Here is a 12,713-nt window from a genome sequence, read left to right as displayed (position 1 = left end):
GATCGATGGGAACTGTTAATGCGTGATTTGTGAGGACGTGTTATAGAAGTGGAGTTTTTGCAAGAGTGGGCGGTGGGACTGTAGAAGGTTCGAGGGGTAGAGGTGGAGCTGGAGTGAGCCTGGGTGGAGTCTCAAGGCCACCCAAAAAGTTTGCCTTTATGGGGCCCTGAAATTCCACCCTGCACATGGAGCCATTGTTGATGTAGCCGACCCAAGTTTTACAAAGGCCGTCTGAATGTAGCCTTTGGCTATGTTTATAGGGCAGTTGTAAAACTCACGGAGGTACTGTATGTCCAAAGTTCAAATGTCGACCCTGACTGGCTCCATGAACAGTTCTGTATGCCCTTCCACATAGAGGACAAGCGCAGGAGCTGCCTGCTATCTATATGCACTAGTCTGGTCCATAACTCAGGACAGACTAGCGCATGCTGTAATTTTTTTCTCCACATGAACTTGAGGTCTGTTTGAAAAATAGCTCACATGCTACTTCACATGGACTAGCATTGGGTCCATGTGTTGTCTGTTTTCTACAATGGACAGTACATGAACTCAATAAATTTTTCTGAATTTTTCTGAACTTACATTGTTACCCCACAGACCACATCAACGGAGAGCTGAACTGTCATGTTATCATGGATCAGCTGACAAAGTTACATAAAAGAGTTACAAACTTTCTGTGCAGGGCTCGCTAAAAGGTCGATATTGACTTGTAGGGTTGCTACTTCCAATAGGTGGCAGTAGAGTTCAAGTCCTCTTCCTCTGTGTAGAGGCAATACTGGTATGCCAGAGCTGACTTGTCACTCTCCACAATGGGAAACCTTACCCCTTATCCCTTAGATCCCAGTCTTAGCCTCTCACCTAGCCAAATCAGATCTCATACTTTGCACTGTCCAGGGGCAATACCCCGAAACACTGTCTGCAAATTGGGATTCTGGTTTGGCGTTTATCTTAAGTCATATTGAAAGGTTCATTAAAGGGTCGAGTTCAAGTCCTCTACCTCTGTGAAGAGACAATTTGCATACATAAAATGTCACAATGGGCTGACTGATGATTCCTAGTCAACTTATTCTCTAGTATCAGAGTATCAGAATATGGCCTGACTTGAGGGTATGTGCCCACGTTCAGTATTTGCTGCAGAAAAATTTCCTGCAAGTACTGATGTGCTGGTTGGAAAAACATATTGTTCTATGCTTTTGTGCCATTCATTAGTATGGGTGAAATCTGCAGCAAAAACACTGACAGAATTTACATGCTGGAGATATAAATCTGCAAGGAAAAAATAAGCAACATGTACATGAGACTTCAGGAATGTCATTCACTTTGCTGGGTCTAGGAAATCCTTGAGATTTTATGATAAATCTGCACAAAAGAACAAACTAAACAACTCGTCAAAAAATGCAACTTGTGCACATACCCTTAGAATATAGACCACCAATATCAGATGAATGCGAGTCTGACTCGTGGAACCCTTGCTGATCAGCCCTTTTAAACGGGCAACGGCTCTTGTTCGAACACTGCATAATAATAGTAGATAATCTCCACTGCTGCTGCTAAGGCAGTGATGGGAAAGTATATGGCACAATCTAAAACATTGAATACCCTGGAGCATGAGCAATGTGGCCCCTAAAAATAGCTAACCGCAGGGGCACCAAAAGTCATAACCTTATTGAATTTTGGTGGGTATTTGTGGTCTGTCTCAACCACAGACCAGAAATTTGTGTAACTATAATATAATCACATAGTAGCTAACTACATGTAAATTGACCAACGTGTAGAAACTCAATGAATGTTAAATGGAACATGACAATAGATTCATGCTGTCCAAACCACAGCTAGGCTGTGTAATGACAGCCAGATATGTTTTACTTTAAAATGTTGCAGCGTTTCAGAGAAGACATAATTTCAAAAGCCATCCGGTGACTACAGGGAGAGACGTGATTAGTCCAGCCCAGTCTATGGCCGGATATTACCCTCATAGTCAAGCCCAGTCTATGGCCGGATCCTACCCGCACTGTTCCAGTTCATGCTAAGGTCTCTTCACTGCACTGGATTCTATAAAGGGGACCATCACACTACCACGTTACTGTTGGCATGATGTTGTTATGACCTGGTGGTTAAGAGGCCACACCGATATGACCTGGTGGCTAAAACGCTACATGGGACGAGCTCTGAGGAGGTGGTATCTCTACTGACCGCAATCCCTAATCCTAACAACAACACTAGTAATAGCCGTGGGATGTTCCTGACTCTCCCTAGACACCTCTTCACAGCCTAAGAATTAACTACCCCTAAAGAAGGAAATAGAAAGCTATCTTGCCTCAGAGAAAACCCCAAAAGGAAAGATAGCCCCCCACAAATATTGGCTGTGAGTGGAGAGGGAAATGACATACACAGAAATGAAATCAGTTTTCAGCAAAGGAGGCCAATACTAAACTTGATAGACAGCGAGAAAAGGATACTGTGCGGTCAGTATTAAAAACTACAAAAATCCACGCAGAGTTTACAAAAAATGAACTCCACACCGACTCACGGTGTGGAGGGGCAAATCTGCTTCCCAGAGCTTCCAGCTAGCCTGAATATGACATAGTGACAAGCTGGACAAAAAGAGACATATTTGCAAAGCAATAATATCCAAAGCAAATGGACGAACAAGAACTAGCAGAACATATCTTTTGCTGACAAGGACAGGCCATATGAGAAATGCAAGGAGAGAACCAAATCCAACCTAAGACATTGACAGCTGGCATGAACTAAAGCCCAGAGCAGGCTTAAATAACAAACCCAGGCAAGGCGATCAGTGATGGCAGCTGCTACAGCTACCTAACGGAGCAGCAGTTCCACTCGAAACCACCAGAGGGAGCCCAAGGGCAGAACTCACAAAAATACCATTAGCAACCACAGGAGGGAGCTCCAGAACGGAATTCACAACAGTACCCCCCCCCCCCCTTGAGGAGGGGTCAACGAACCCTCACCAGAGCTCCCAGGCCGATCAGGACGAGCCAAATGGAAAGCACGAACCAAATCGGCAGCATGAACATCGGAGGCAACAACCCAAGAATTATCCTCCTGGCCATAACCCTTCCACTTGACCAGATACTGGAGCTTCCGTCTCGAAAAACGAGAATCCAAAATCTTCTCCACCACATATTCCAATTCCCCCTCAACCAACACCGGAGCAGGAGGATCAACGGAGGGAACCATAGGTACCACATATCTCCGCAACAAGGATCTATGGAACACATTATGAATGGAAAAAGAAGCTGGAAGGGCCAAACGAAAAGACACCGGATTGATAATTTCAGAAATCTTATAAGGCCCAATAAAGCGAGGCTTGAACTTAGGGGAAGAAACCTTCATAGGAACATGACGAGAAGACAACCAGACCAAATCCCCCACACGAAGCCGGGGACCAACACACCGACGACGGTTAGCAAAACGTTGAGCCTTTTCCTGAGACAACGTCAAATTGTCCACCACATGAGTCCAAATTTGCTGCAACCTGTCCACCACAGAATCCACACCAGGACAGTCAGAAGGCTCAAGCTGCCCTGAAGAAAAACGAGGATGAAAACCAAAGTTACAAAAAAAAGGCGAAACCAAGGTAGCAGAACTAGCCCGATTATTAAGGGCAAACTCGGCCAACGGCAAAAAGGTCACCCAATCATCCTGATCAGCAGACACGAAGCATCTCAAATAGGTTTCCAAGGTCTGATTGGTTCGCTCCGTTTGGCCATTTGTCTGAGGATGGAATGCTGAAGAAAAAGACAAATCAATGCCCATTCTAGCACAAAAGGACCGCCAAAACCTAGAAACGAACTGGGAACCTCTGTCAGACACAATATTCTCCGGAATACCATGCAAACGGACCACATGCTGAAAAAATAATGGAACCAAATCAGAGGAGGAAGGCAACTTAGGCAACGGTACCAAATGGACCATCTTAGAAAACCGGTCACAAACCACCCAGATGACAGACATCTTCTGAGAAACAGGAAGATCAGAAATAAAATCCATGGAAATATGCGTCCAGGGCCTCTCAGGAATAGGCAAAGGCAAAAGCAACCCACTGGCACGGGAACAGCAAGGCTTAGCCCGAGCACAGGTCCCACAGGACTGCACAAACGAACGCACATCCCGCGACAAGGAAGGCCACCAAAAGGACCTAGCCACCAAATCTCTGGTACCGAAAATCCCAGGGTGACCAGCCAACACCGAACAATGAACCTCATAAATTACCCTGCTAGTCCATCTATCAGGAACAAACAGTTTCCCCACTGGACAGCGGTCAGGTTTATCAGCCTGAAAGTCCTGAAGTACCCGCCGCAAATCAGGGGAGATGGCAGAAAGAATCACCCCCTCCTTGAGAATCCCAGCCGGCTCAAGAACTCCCGGAGAATCAGGCAAAAAACTCCTAAAAAGGGCATCAGCCTTCACATTCTTAGATCCCGGAATATACGAGACCACAAAATCAAAACGGGAGAAAAACAGAGACCACCGAGCTTGTCTAGGATTTAACCGCTTAGCAGACTCGAGGTAAATCACATTTTTATGATCAGTCAAGACCACCACGCAATGCTTGGCTCCTTCAAGCCATCGTCGCCACTCCTCAATTGCCCACTTCATAGCCAACAACTCCCGATTGCCGACATCATAATTACGCTCAGCAGGCGAAAACTTTCTGGAGAAGAAAGCACATGGTTTCATCAAAGAGCCATCAGAATTTCTCTGAGACAAAACGGCCCCTGCCCCAATCTCAGAAGCATCAACCTCAACCTGAAAAGGGAGAGAAACATCTGGCTGACACAACACAGGGGTAGAAGTAAAACGGCGTTTAAGCTCCTGAAAGGCCTCAACAGCCGCAGAGGACCAATGCATCACATCAGCGCCTTTCTTTGTCAAATCAGTCAGAGGCTTCACCACACTAGAAAAATTAGCAATAAAGCGGCGATAAAAATTAGCAAAGCCCAAAATTTTTTGAAGGGTCTTTACAGATGTGGGTTGAGTCCAATCATGAATGGCCTGGACTTTAACAGGGTCCATTTCAATAGCCGAGGGAGAAAAAATGAAACCCAAAAAAGAAACCTTCTGAACTCCAAAGAGGCACTTAGACCCTTTCACAAACAACGCATTAGCACGAAGGACCTGAAATACCATCCTAACCTGCTTCACATGAGACTCCCAATCATCGGAAAAAACCAAAATATCATCCAAATACACAATCATGAATTTATCCAGATAATTCTGGAAGATATCATGCATAAAGGACTGAAATACCGATGGAGCATTAGAGAGCCCGAATGGCATCACAAGATATTCAAAATGGCCTTCGGGCGTATTAAATGCTGTTTTCCATTCATCACCTTGTTTAATACGCACGAGATTATACGCCCCTCGAAGGTCGATTTTAGTAAACCAACTGGCACCCTTAATCCGAGCAAACAAATCAGAAAGCAAAGGTAAAGGGTACTGGAATTTGACCGTGATCTTATTGAGAAGGCGATAATCTATACAGGGTCTCAAGGAACCATCCTTCTTGGCAACAAAAAAAAATCCCGCTCCCAATGGTGACGAAGACGGGCGAATATGCCCCTTCTCCAAGGACTCCTTTACATAACTCCGCATAGCGGCATGCTCTGGCACAGACAGATTGAAAAGTCGGCCCTTAGGGAACTTACAGCCAGGAATCAAATTAATGGCACAATCGCAGTCCCTATGAGGAGGCAGGGAACTGGACTTGGGCTCATCAAATATATCCTGGAAATCCAACAAAAACTCAGGAACATCAGAAGAAGGGGACGAGGAAATGGACATCAAAGGAATATCACTATGTATCCCCTGACAACCCCAACCAGTTACAGACATAGATCTCCAATCCAGAACTGGATTATGTACCTGTAACCATGGAAAACCCAGCACAACAACATCATGCAAATTATGCAACACCAAAAAGCGAATATTTTCCTGATGTGCTGGAGCCATGTACATGGTCAACTGTGTCCAGTACTGGGGTTTATTCTTGGCCAATGGCGTAGCATCAATCCCCCTTAAGGGAATAGGGCTCCGCAAAGGTTCCAAGGAAAAACCACAGCGCTTGGCAAATTCTAAGTCCATTAAGTTCAGGGCAGCGCCAGAATCCACAAATGCCATAACAGAAAAGGACGACAATGAGCAAATCAGGGTAACAGACAAAAGAAATTTAGGCTGTACAGTACTAATGGTAACAGACCTAGGGACCCTCCTAGTACGCTTAGGGCAATCAGAAATAGCATGAGCAGAATCACCACAGTAAAAACACAGGCCATTCTGACGTCTGAATTTCTGCCTTTCTGTTCTAGTCAAAATCCTATCATATTGCATAGGCTCAGGACTCTGCTCAGAGGACACTGCCATATGGTGCACAACCTTGCGCTCGCGCAGGCGCCGATCAATCTGAATGGCCAAAGACATTGACTCATTCAGACCAGCAGGCGTGGGAAAACCCACCATAACATCTTTAAGGGCTTCAGAAAGACCCTTTCTGAAAATCGCTGCCAGGGCATACTCATTCCATTTTGTGAGCACAGACCACTTTCTAAATTTCTGGCAGTATACTTCTGCTGCTTCCTGACCCTGACACAGAGCCAGCAAATTTTTTTCTGCCTGATCCACAGAATTAGGCTCATCATACAGCAATCCGAGCGCTTGAAAAAATGCGTCAATATTGAGCAATGCAGGATTTGCTGGCTCAAGGGAGAATGCCCAGTCCTGCGGGTCACCACGCAGCAAAGAAATAACAATCTTCACCTGCTGAATGGGGTCACCAGAGGAATGGGGTCTCAGAGCAAAAAACAATCTGCAATTATTTTTAAAATTCAAAAATTTACATCTATCCCCAGAAAATAAATCAGGAATAGGAATTCTAGGCTCTAATACCGGAGTCTGGACAACATAATCTTGGATACTCTGTACCCTTGCAGCGAGTTGATCCACGCGCAAGGACAGACCCTGAACCTCCATATCAGCACCAAAATCCTGAACCACCCAGAGATCAAGGGGAAAAAAAAGACAAAACAAGCTACAAAGGAAAAAAAATGACTCAGAACTTTCTTTTCCCTCTTTTGAGATGCATTTAACACATTGTGGGCCAGCTGTACTGTTATGACCTGGTGGTTAAGAGGCCACACCGATATGACCTGGTGGCTAAAACGCAACATGGGACGAGCTCTGAGGAGGTGGTATCTCTACTGACCGCAATCCCTAATCCTAACAACAACACTAGTAATAGCCGTGGGATGTTCCTGACTCTCCCTAGACACCTCTTCACAGCCTAAGAATTAACTACCCCTAAAGAAGGAAATAGAAAGCTATCTTGCCTCAGAGAAAAACCCAAAAAGAAAGATAGCCCCCCACAAATATTGGCTGTGAGTGGAGAGGGAAATGACATACACAGAAATGAAATCAGTTTTCAGCAAAGGAGGCCAATACTAAACTTGATAGACAGAGAGAAAAGGATACTGTGCGGTCAGTATTAAAAACTACAAAAATCCACGCAGAGTTTACAAAAAATGAACTCCACACCGACTCACGGTGTGGAGGGGCAAATCTGCTTCCCAGAGCTTCCAGCTAGCCTGAGTATGACATAGTGACAAGCTGGACAAAAAGAGACATATTTGCAAAGCAATAATATCCAAAGCAAATGGACGAACAAGAACTAGCAGAACTTATCTTTTGCTGACAAGGACAGGCCATATGAGCAATGCAAGGAGAGAACCAAATCCAACCTAAGACATTGACAGCTGGCATGAACTAAAGCCCAGAGCAGGCTTAAATAACAAACCCAGGCAAGGCGATCAGTGATGGCAGCTGCTACAGCTACCTAACGGAGCAGCAGTTCCACTCGAAACCACCAGAGGGAGCCCAAGGGCAGAACTCACAAAAATACCATTAGCAACCACAGGAGGGAGCTCCAGAACGGAATTCACAACAGATGTTCCTTTTCTGAAATGCTGTGTTACTTCTACGCCAGATGTAATGGAACATACACCTTCCAAAAAGTGCAATTTTGTTGCCTCAGTTCACAGAGTATTCTAAAAAATATTGGGGATCATCAAAATGTTTTCTGGCAAAACTGAGGTGAGCCTTTATGTTTTTATTGCTCAGGTGATTTTCGTCTTAGACTCTGCCATGCATGCTATTTTTGCTCATTCTCTTTCTTATGATGAGTCATGAACACTGACCTTAACTGAGACAACTGAGGCCTGCAGTTCTTTGGATCTTATTGTGGCGTCTTTTGTGACCTCTTGTATGAGTCATCACTGCTTTCTTAAGGTAGTTCTGGTTGGCCGGCCACTCCTGGGAAGGTTCACCACTTTTCCATATTTTCATCCTTTGTGGATAATGGCTCTCACTGTGGTTCGCTGGAGTCCCAAAGCTTTAGAAATGGATTTATAACCTTTTCTAGACTGATAGATCTCAATTACTTTGTTTCTAATTTGTTCCAGAATTTCTTTGTATAGTGGCATGATGTCTACCTTTTGAGGACTTTTTGGTCTTCTTCACTTTGCCAGGCAGATCCTATTTAAGTGGTTTCTTGACTGAGAATAGGTGTGTCAATAACCATGCCTGGGTGTGGCTAGGGAATTAGAACTCAGCTTCCCAAAGATGAGATACACTACAGTTTATGTTTTAAGTGTGTGGGGAAATCACTTTTTCACACCGGGCCCTGTAGGTTTGGATTTATTTTTCCCTTAATAATAAAAACCTTAATTTAAAAACTTCATTTTGTGTTTACTTGTGTTATCTTTGTCCAATATTTAAATTTGTTTGGTTATCTGAAACATTTAAGTGTGACAAACAGGGAAAAGAATAGGAAATAAGTAAGGGGTTAAACTCTTTTTCACACAACTGTAAATACACTTTTCAAAAAAATAAAGGGAACATTAAAATCCCACATCCTAGATATCACTAAATGAAATATTCCAGTTGCAAATCTTTATTCATTACATAGTGGAATGTGTTGAGAACAATAAAACATAAAAAATGATCAATGTAAATCAAAATTAATATCCCATGGAGGTCTGGATTTGGAATGACATTCAAAACTAAAGTGGAAAATCAAATTACAGGCTGATCAGTAAAAATGCCTCAAGACAAGGAAATAATGTTCAGTAGTGTGTATGACCTCCCTACAATGCTTGGGCATGCTCCCGATGAAGCGACAGATGTTCGCCAGAGGGATCTCCTACCAGACCTAGATTAAACCAACAGTCAACTCCTGGACAGTCTGTGGTGCAACGTGGCGTTGGTGGATGAAATGAGACATGATGTCCCAGATGTGCTCGATTGGATTCAGGTCTGGGGAATGGGCAGGCTAGTCCATAGCATCAATGCTTTCATCATGCAGGAACTGCAGACACATTTCAGCCACATGAGGCTTAGCAATGTCATTCATCCGAAGGAACCCAGGTCCCAGTGCACCTGTATATGGTCTCACAATGGGTCTGAGGATCTCATCTCGGTACCTAATGGCAGTTAGGGTAACCCTGGCTAGAACATAGAGGGCCGTGCGGCCCTCCAAAGAAGTGCCTCACCACACCATTACTAACCCACTGCCAAACCGGTAAAGCTGGAAGATGCGGCATCTCCAGACTCTGTCACATGTGCTCAGTGTGAACCTGCTCTCATCCGTGAAGAGTACAGTACAGTACAATTCTTGGGCTGTAAGCACCACACCCACTTTTGGATCTCAAGTCTGTTTCTTACAGTTTGAACAGACACATGGATGTCAGTGGACTGCTAGAGGTTCTTTTAGAGGGTTATTGCATTGCTCCTCCTGCTACTCCTTGCACAGAGGAGGAGGTAGCAGTTCTACTACTGGGTTGTTGCCCTCCGACAGCCCCCTCTAGATCTTCTGGTATGCTGGCCTGTCTCCTGGTATCTGCTCCATGCTCTGGACACTATGCTGACAGACACAGCTACCCTTCTGTGAAGCTATCCTTCTTGCCACAGCTCACATTGATGTGCCATCCTGGATGAGCTGCACTACTTGAGCAACTTCTATGGGTTGCAACCCGGCCTCAAGTGACCAAAATAACAGCCAAAAAGGATGAGAACAGAGAAATGTTCTATGGTCACCCACTGCAGGACCACTCTTTTATAGGGGTTATCTTGCAAATTGCTTATCCTTTCTACTTGTTGTCTGTTCCATTTGCACAACAGCGGGAGAAATTGATTCACAATCAGTGTTGCTTCATAACTGGACTGGTTGATTTCACAGAAGTGTGATTGACTTGGAGTTACAGGTGCTTCTCACAAAATTAGAATATCATAAAAAAGTAAATTTATTTCAGTTCTTAAATACAAATAGTGAAACTCATTTTATATAGAGGCATTACAGAGTGACTTATTTCAAGTGTTTATTTCTGTTAATGTTGATGATTATGGCCTACAGCCAATGAAAACCCAAAAATCATTATCTCAGTAAATTAGAATAACTAAAAAAAAACATCTGCAAAGGTTTTTTTAAAATGGTCCCTTAGTCTGTTTCAGTAAGCTCCACAATCATGGGGAAGACTACTGACGACAGATATCCAGAAGGCAGTCATTGACACACAGATGAGTACACCCTTCTAAGGTACTTTTGCACGGGTATTCAGTAGAAGGCAGGGGTCACACTAGCGATGAATACAGATGAGTGCTATGAGATAAAACATCGCATAGCACTTGGACCAGTATTCATCTATGGGGCAGCTCACATAATCCTATGGGTGCAAGTGAGACAACGCACATCACTTGGATATCATCCGAATGATGTGCAATATACGCTGACCCTGGCAATGGAGGAGATGGAGAAATAATTTCTCCGACTCTTCCACAGCTGTGCTCCGATCCTCTCTGTGCGAGAGGCTTGGAGCATTGACGCATGACACTCGGCTGTTGTGAATTCCGTTCTCGAACTCCCTCCTGTGGTCATGAATGATACTTCGGCGAGTTCTGTCCGTGGACTCCCTCTGGTGGCTGTGAGTGGAACTGCTGGTTCTGAGGTTGCTTCCTCAGCTGCCCTCGTTTGCGGCTGGGCTGGCTTCTCTATTTAACTCCACTCAGATCGTTACTCCATGCCAGCTGTCAATGTATCAGTACTGGTTCAGATCTCTCTCGGATCTTTCTGATGACCTGTCTACTCCAGCAGAAGCTAAGTCCCTGCTAGTTCATTTGTTGTTCATTGTGTACTGAATATATGTCTTAGTACTTGCTAAGTTCTAGTCCAGCTTGCTAACATGATATTGCCTTGCTAGCTGGAAGCTCTGGGTTGCAGAGTGGCACCTCCGCACCGTGAGTCGGTGCGGGGGTCTTTTTGCTCACTCTGCGTGGCTTTTTGTAGTTTTTTGTGCTGACCGCATAGATCCCTTCCCTATCCTCAGTCTATTTAGTAAGTCTGGCCTCCTTTGCTGAAACCTGTTTCATCCCTGTGTTTGTGACTTTCCTCTTAACTCACAGTTAATATATGTGGGGGGCTGCCTTTACCTTTGGGGAATTTCTCTGAGGCAAGGTAAGGCTTATTTTCCTATCTTTAGGGGTAGTTAGTTCTTAGGCTGTGAAGAGGCGTCTAGGGAGAGTTAGGTACGCTCCACAGCTATTTCTAGTGTGTGTGTTATAGGATTAGGATTTGCGGTCAGCAGAGTTCCCACTTCCCAGAGCTTCTCCTGTTTTCTAGTTTAACCATCAGGTCATTCCAGGTGCACCTAACCACCAGGTCCATAACACTCGGCTCCCGCTCACAGCAGAGCAGGAGCCGAGGGTCATTAGCGATGCTCTCGCATCGGATGTCATACGCTAGTCTGACCCCGGCCAAAGGCTAATTTCTGCTCATTGGTAGGCATGGCCCTAAAATCATTGTTTTTTGAAGCATATTGCTCCATGTCCTGCTGATAAGAAGCATAATGAATAGAAGCCCAAGAATCGTTAATGCTATATAGTTTGCTGCTCTTCTCAGTTGTCTTGTATACTGAGGTTTTGACGCCAATTTATTTTCATCTTATTTTGCAGGCTGTTTCCCTAAAAAAGAAAAATGCAGATGTGAAATTTGTCTACCACACTACCGGCAAGGCACATACCAATGTTTTTGTTCTTCGGACATGTGTAATGCAAACATCAGCTTTCTTCGACAGCACATTTCTTGTAAGTACATTTATATATTATGGGAGTGCAAGGTCTGTTGGGGTTATCTCTTCCTGTTCTGTATTTTGTTTTTATCCTTTACCATCCCAAACACCCCAAAAATATATTTTGACTATATTTCACCCTTCTGTTCCACCTTATAAGCTCTTCCCCATTGTCACACTCTCTGGGTTCCAATGAGCTGAGACATAGGGTGTTGTTGGCCTGGTCTTTGCACCAGCAGCAAGCTTTGTGGGTAACAGTTTAATTTCTAACATAAAAATAATTGCACTGCAAGGTTTAGAAAAAACAAAATCTTGATATCGATAAATTAAATAAAGAAAAAAAGACACATACCTATATGTTAAGGCGCAGTGGCGGAAACTAAGTACTTGATCCCTTGCTGATTTTGTAAGTTTGCCTACTGACAAAGACATGAACAGTCTATAATTTTAAGGGTAGGTTAATTTTAACATTGATAGATAGAATATCAAAAATAAAATCCAGAAAATCACATTGTTATAAATTATAGAAATTTATTTGCATTTTGCAGTGAGAAATAAGTATTTGATCCCTCT

At 44.0% G+C, this 12,713-nt stretch overlaps 1 protein-coding gene across 4 annotated transcripts in view; it reads left to right on the top strand.

Annotated features, from left to right (window-relative positions):
• The window catches only part of AMHR2 (anti-Mullerian hormone receptor type 2), a 127,833-nt gene that overhangs the window by 31,592 nt on the left and 83,528 nt on the right, over positions 1–12,713 (top strand). For all 4 annotated transcript variants that reach the window (XM_077297988.1, XM_077297987.1, XM_077297986.1 and 1 more), the window contains exon 4: positions 12,025–12,156. In XM_077297988.1, coding sequence (XP_077154103.1) covers positions 12,025–12,156 — 132 coding nt within the window. The remainder of the gene's footprint in view (positions 1–12,024; positions 12,157–12,713) is intronic.

The sequence above is a fragment of the Ranitomeya variabilis genome, chromosome 3, assembly GCF_051348905.1.
Source record: "Ranitomeya variabilis isolate aRanVar5 chromosome 3, aRanVar5.hap1, whole genome shotgun sequence".
Lineage (NCBI taxonomy): Eukaryota > Metazoa > Chordata > Amphibia > Anura > Dendrobatidae > Ranitomeya > Ranitomeya variabilis.
The sequence above is the reverse complement of the archived record's forward strand: the minus strand, read 5'-3'. Positions and strand labels throughout refer to the sequence as shown.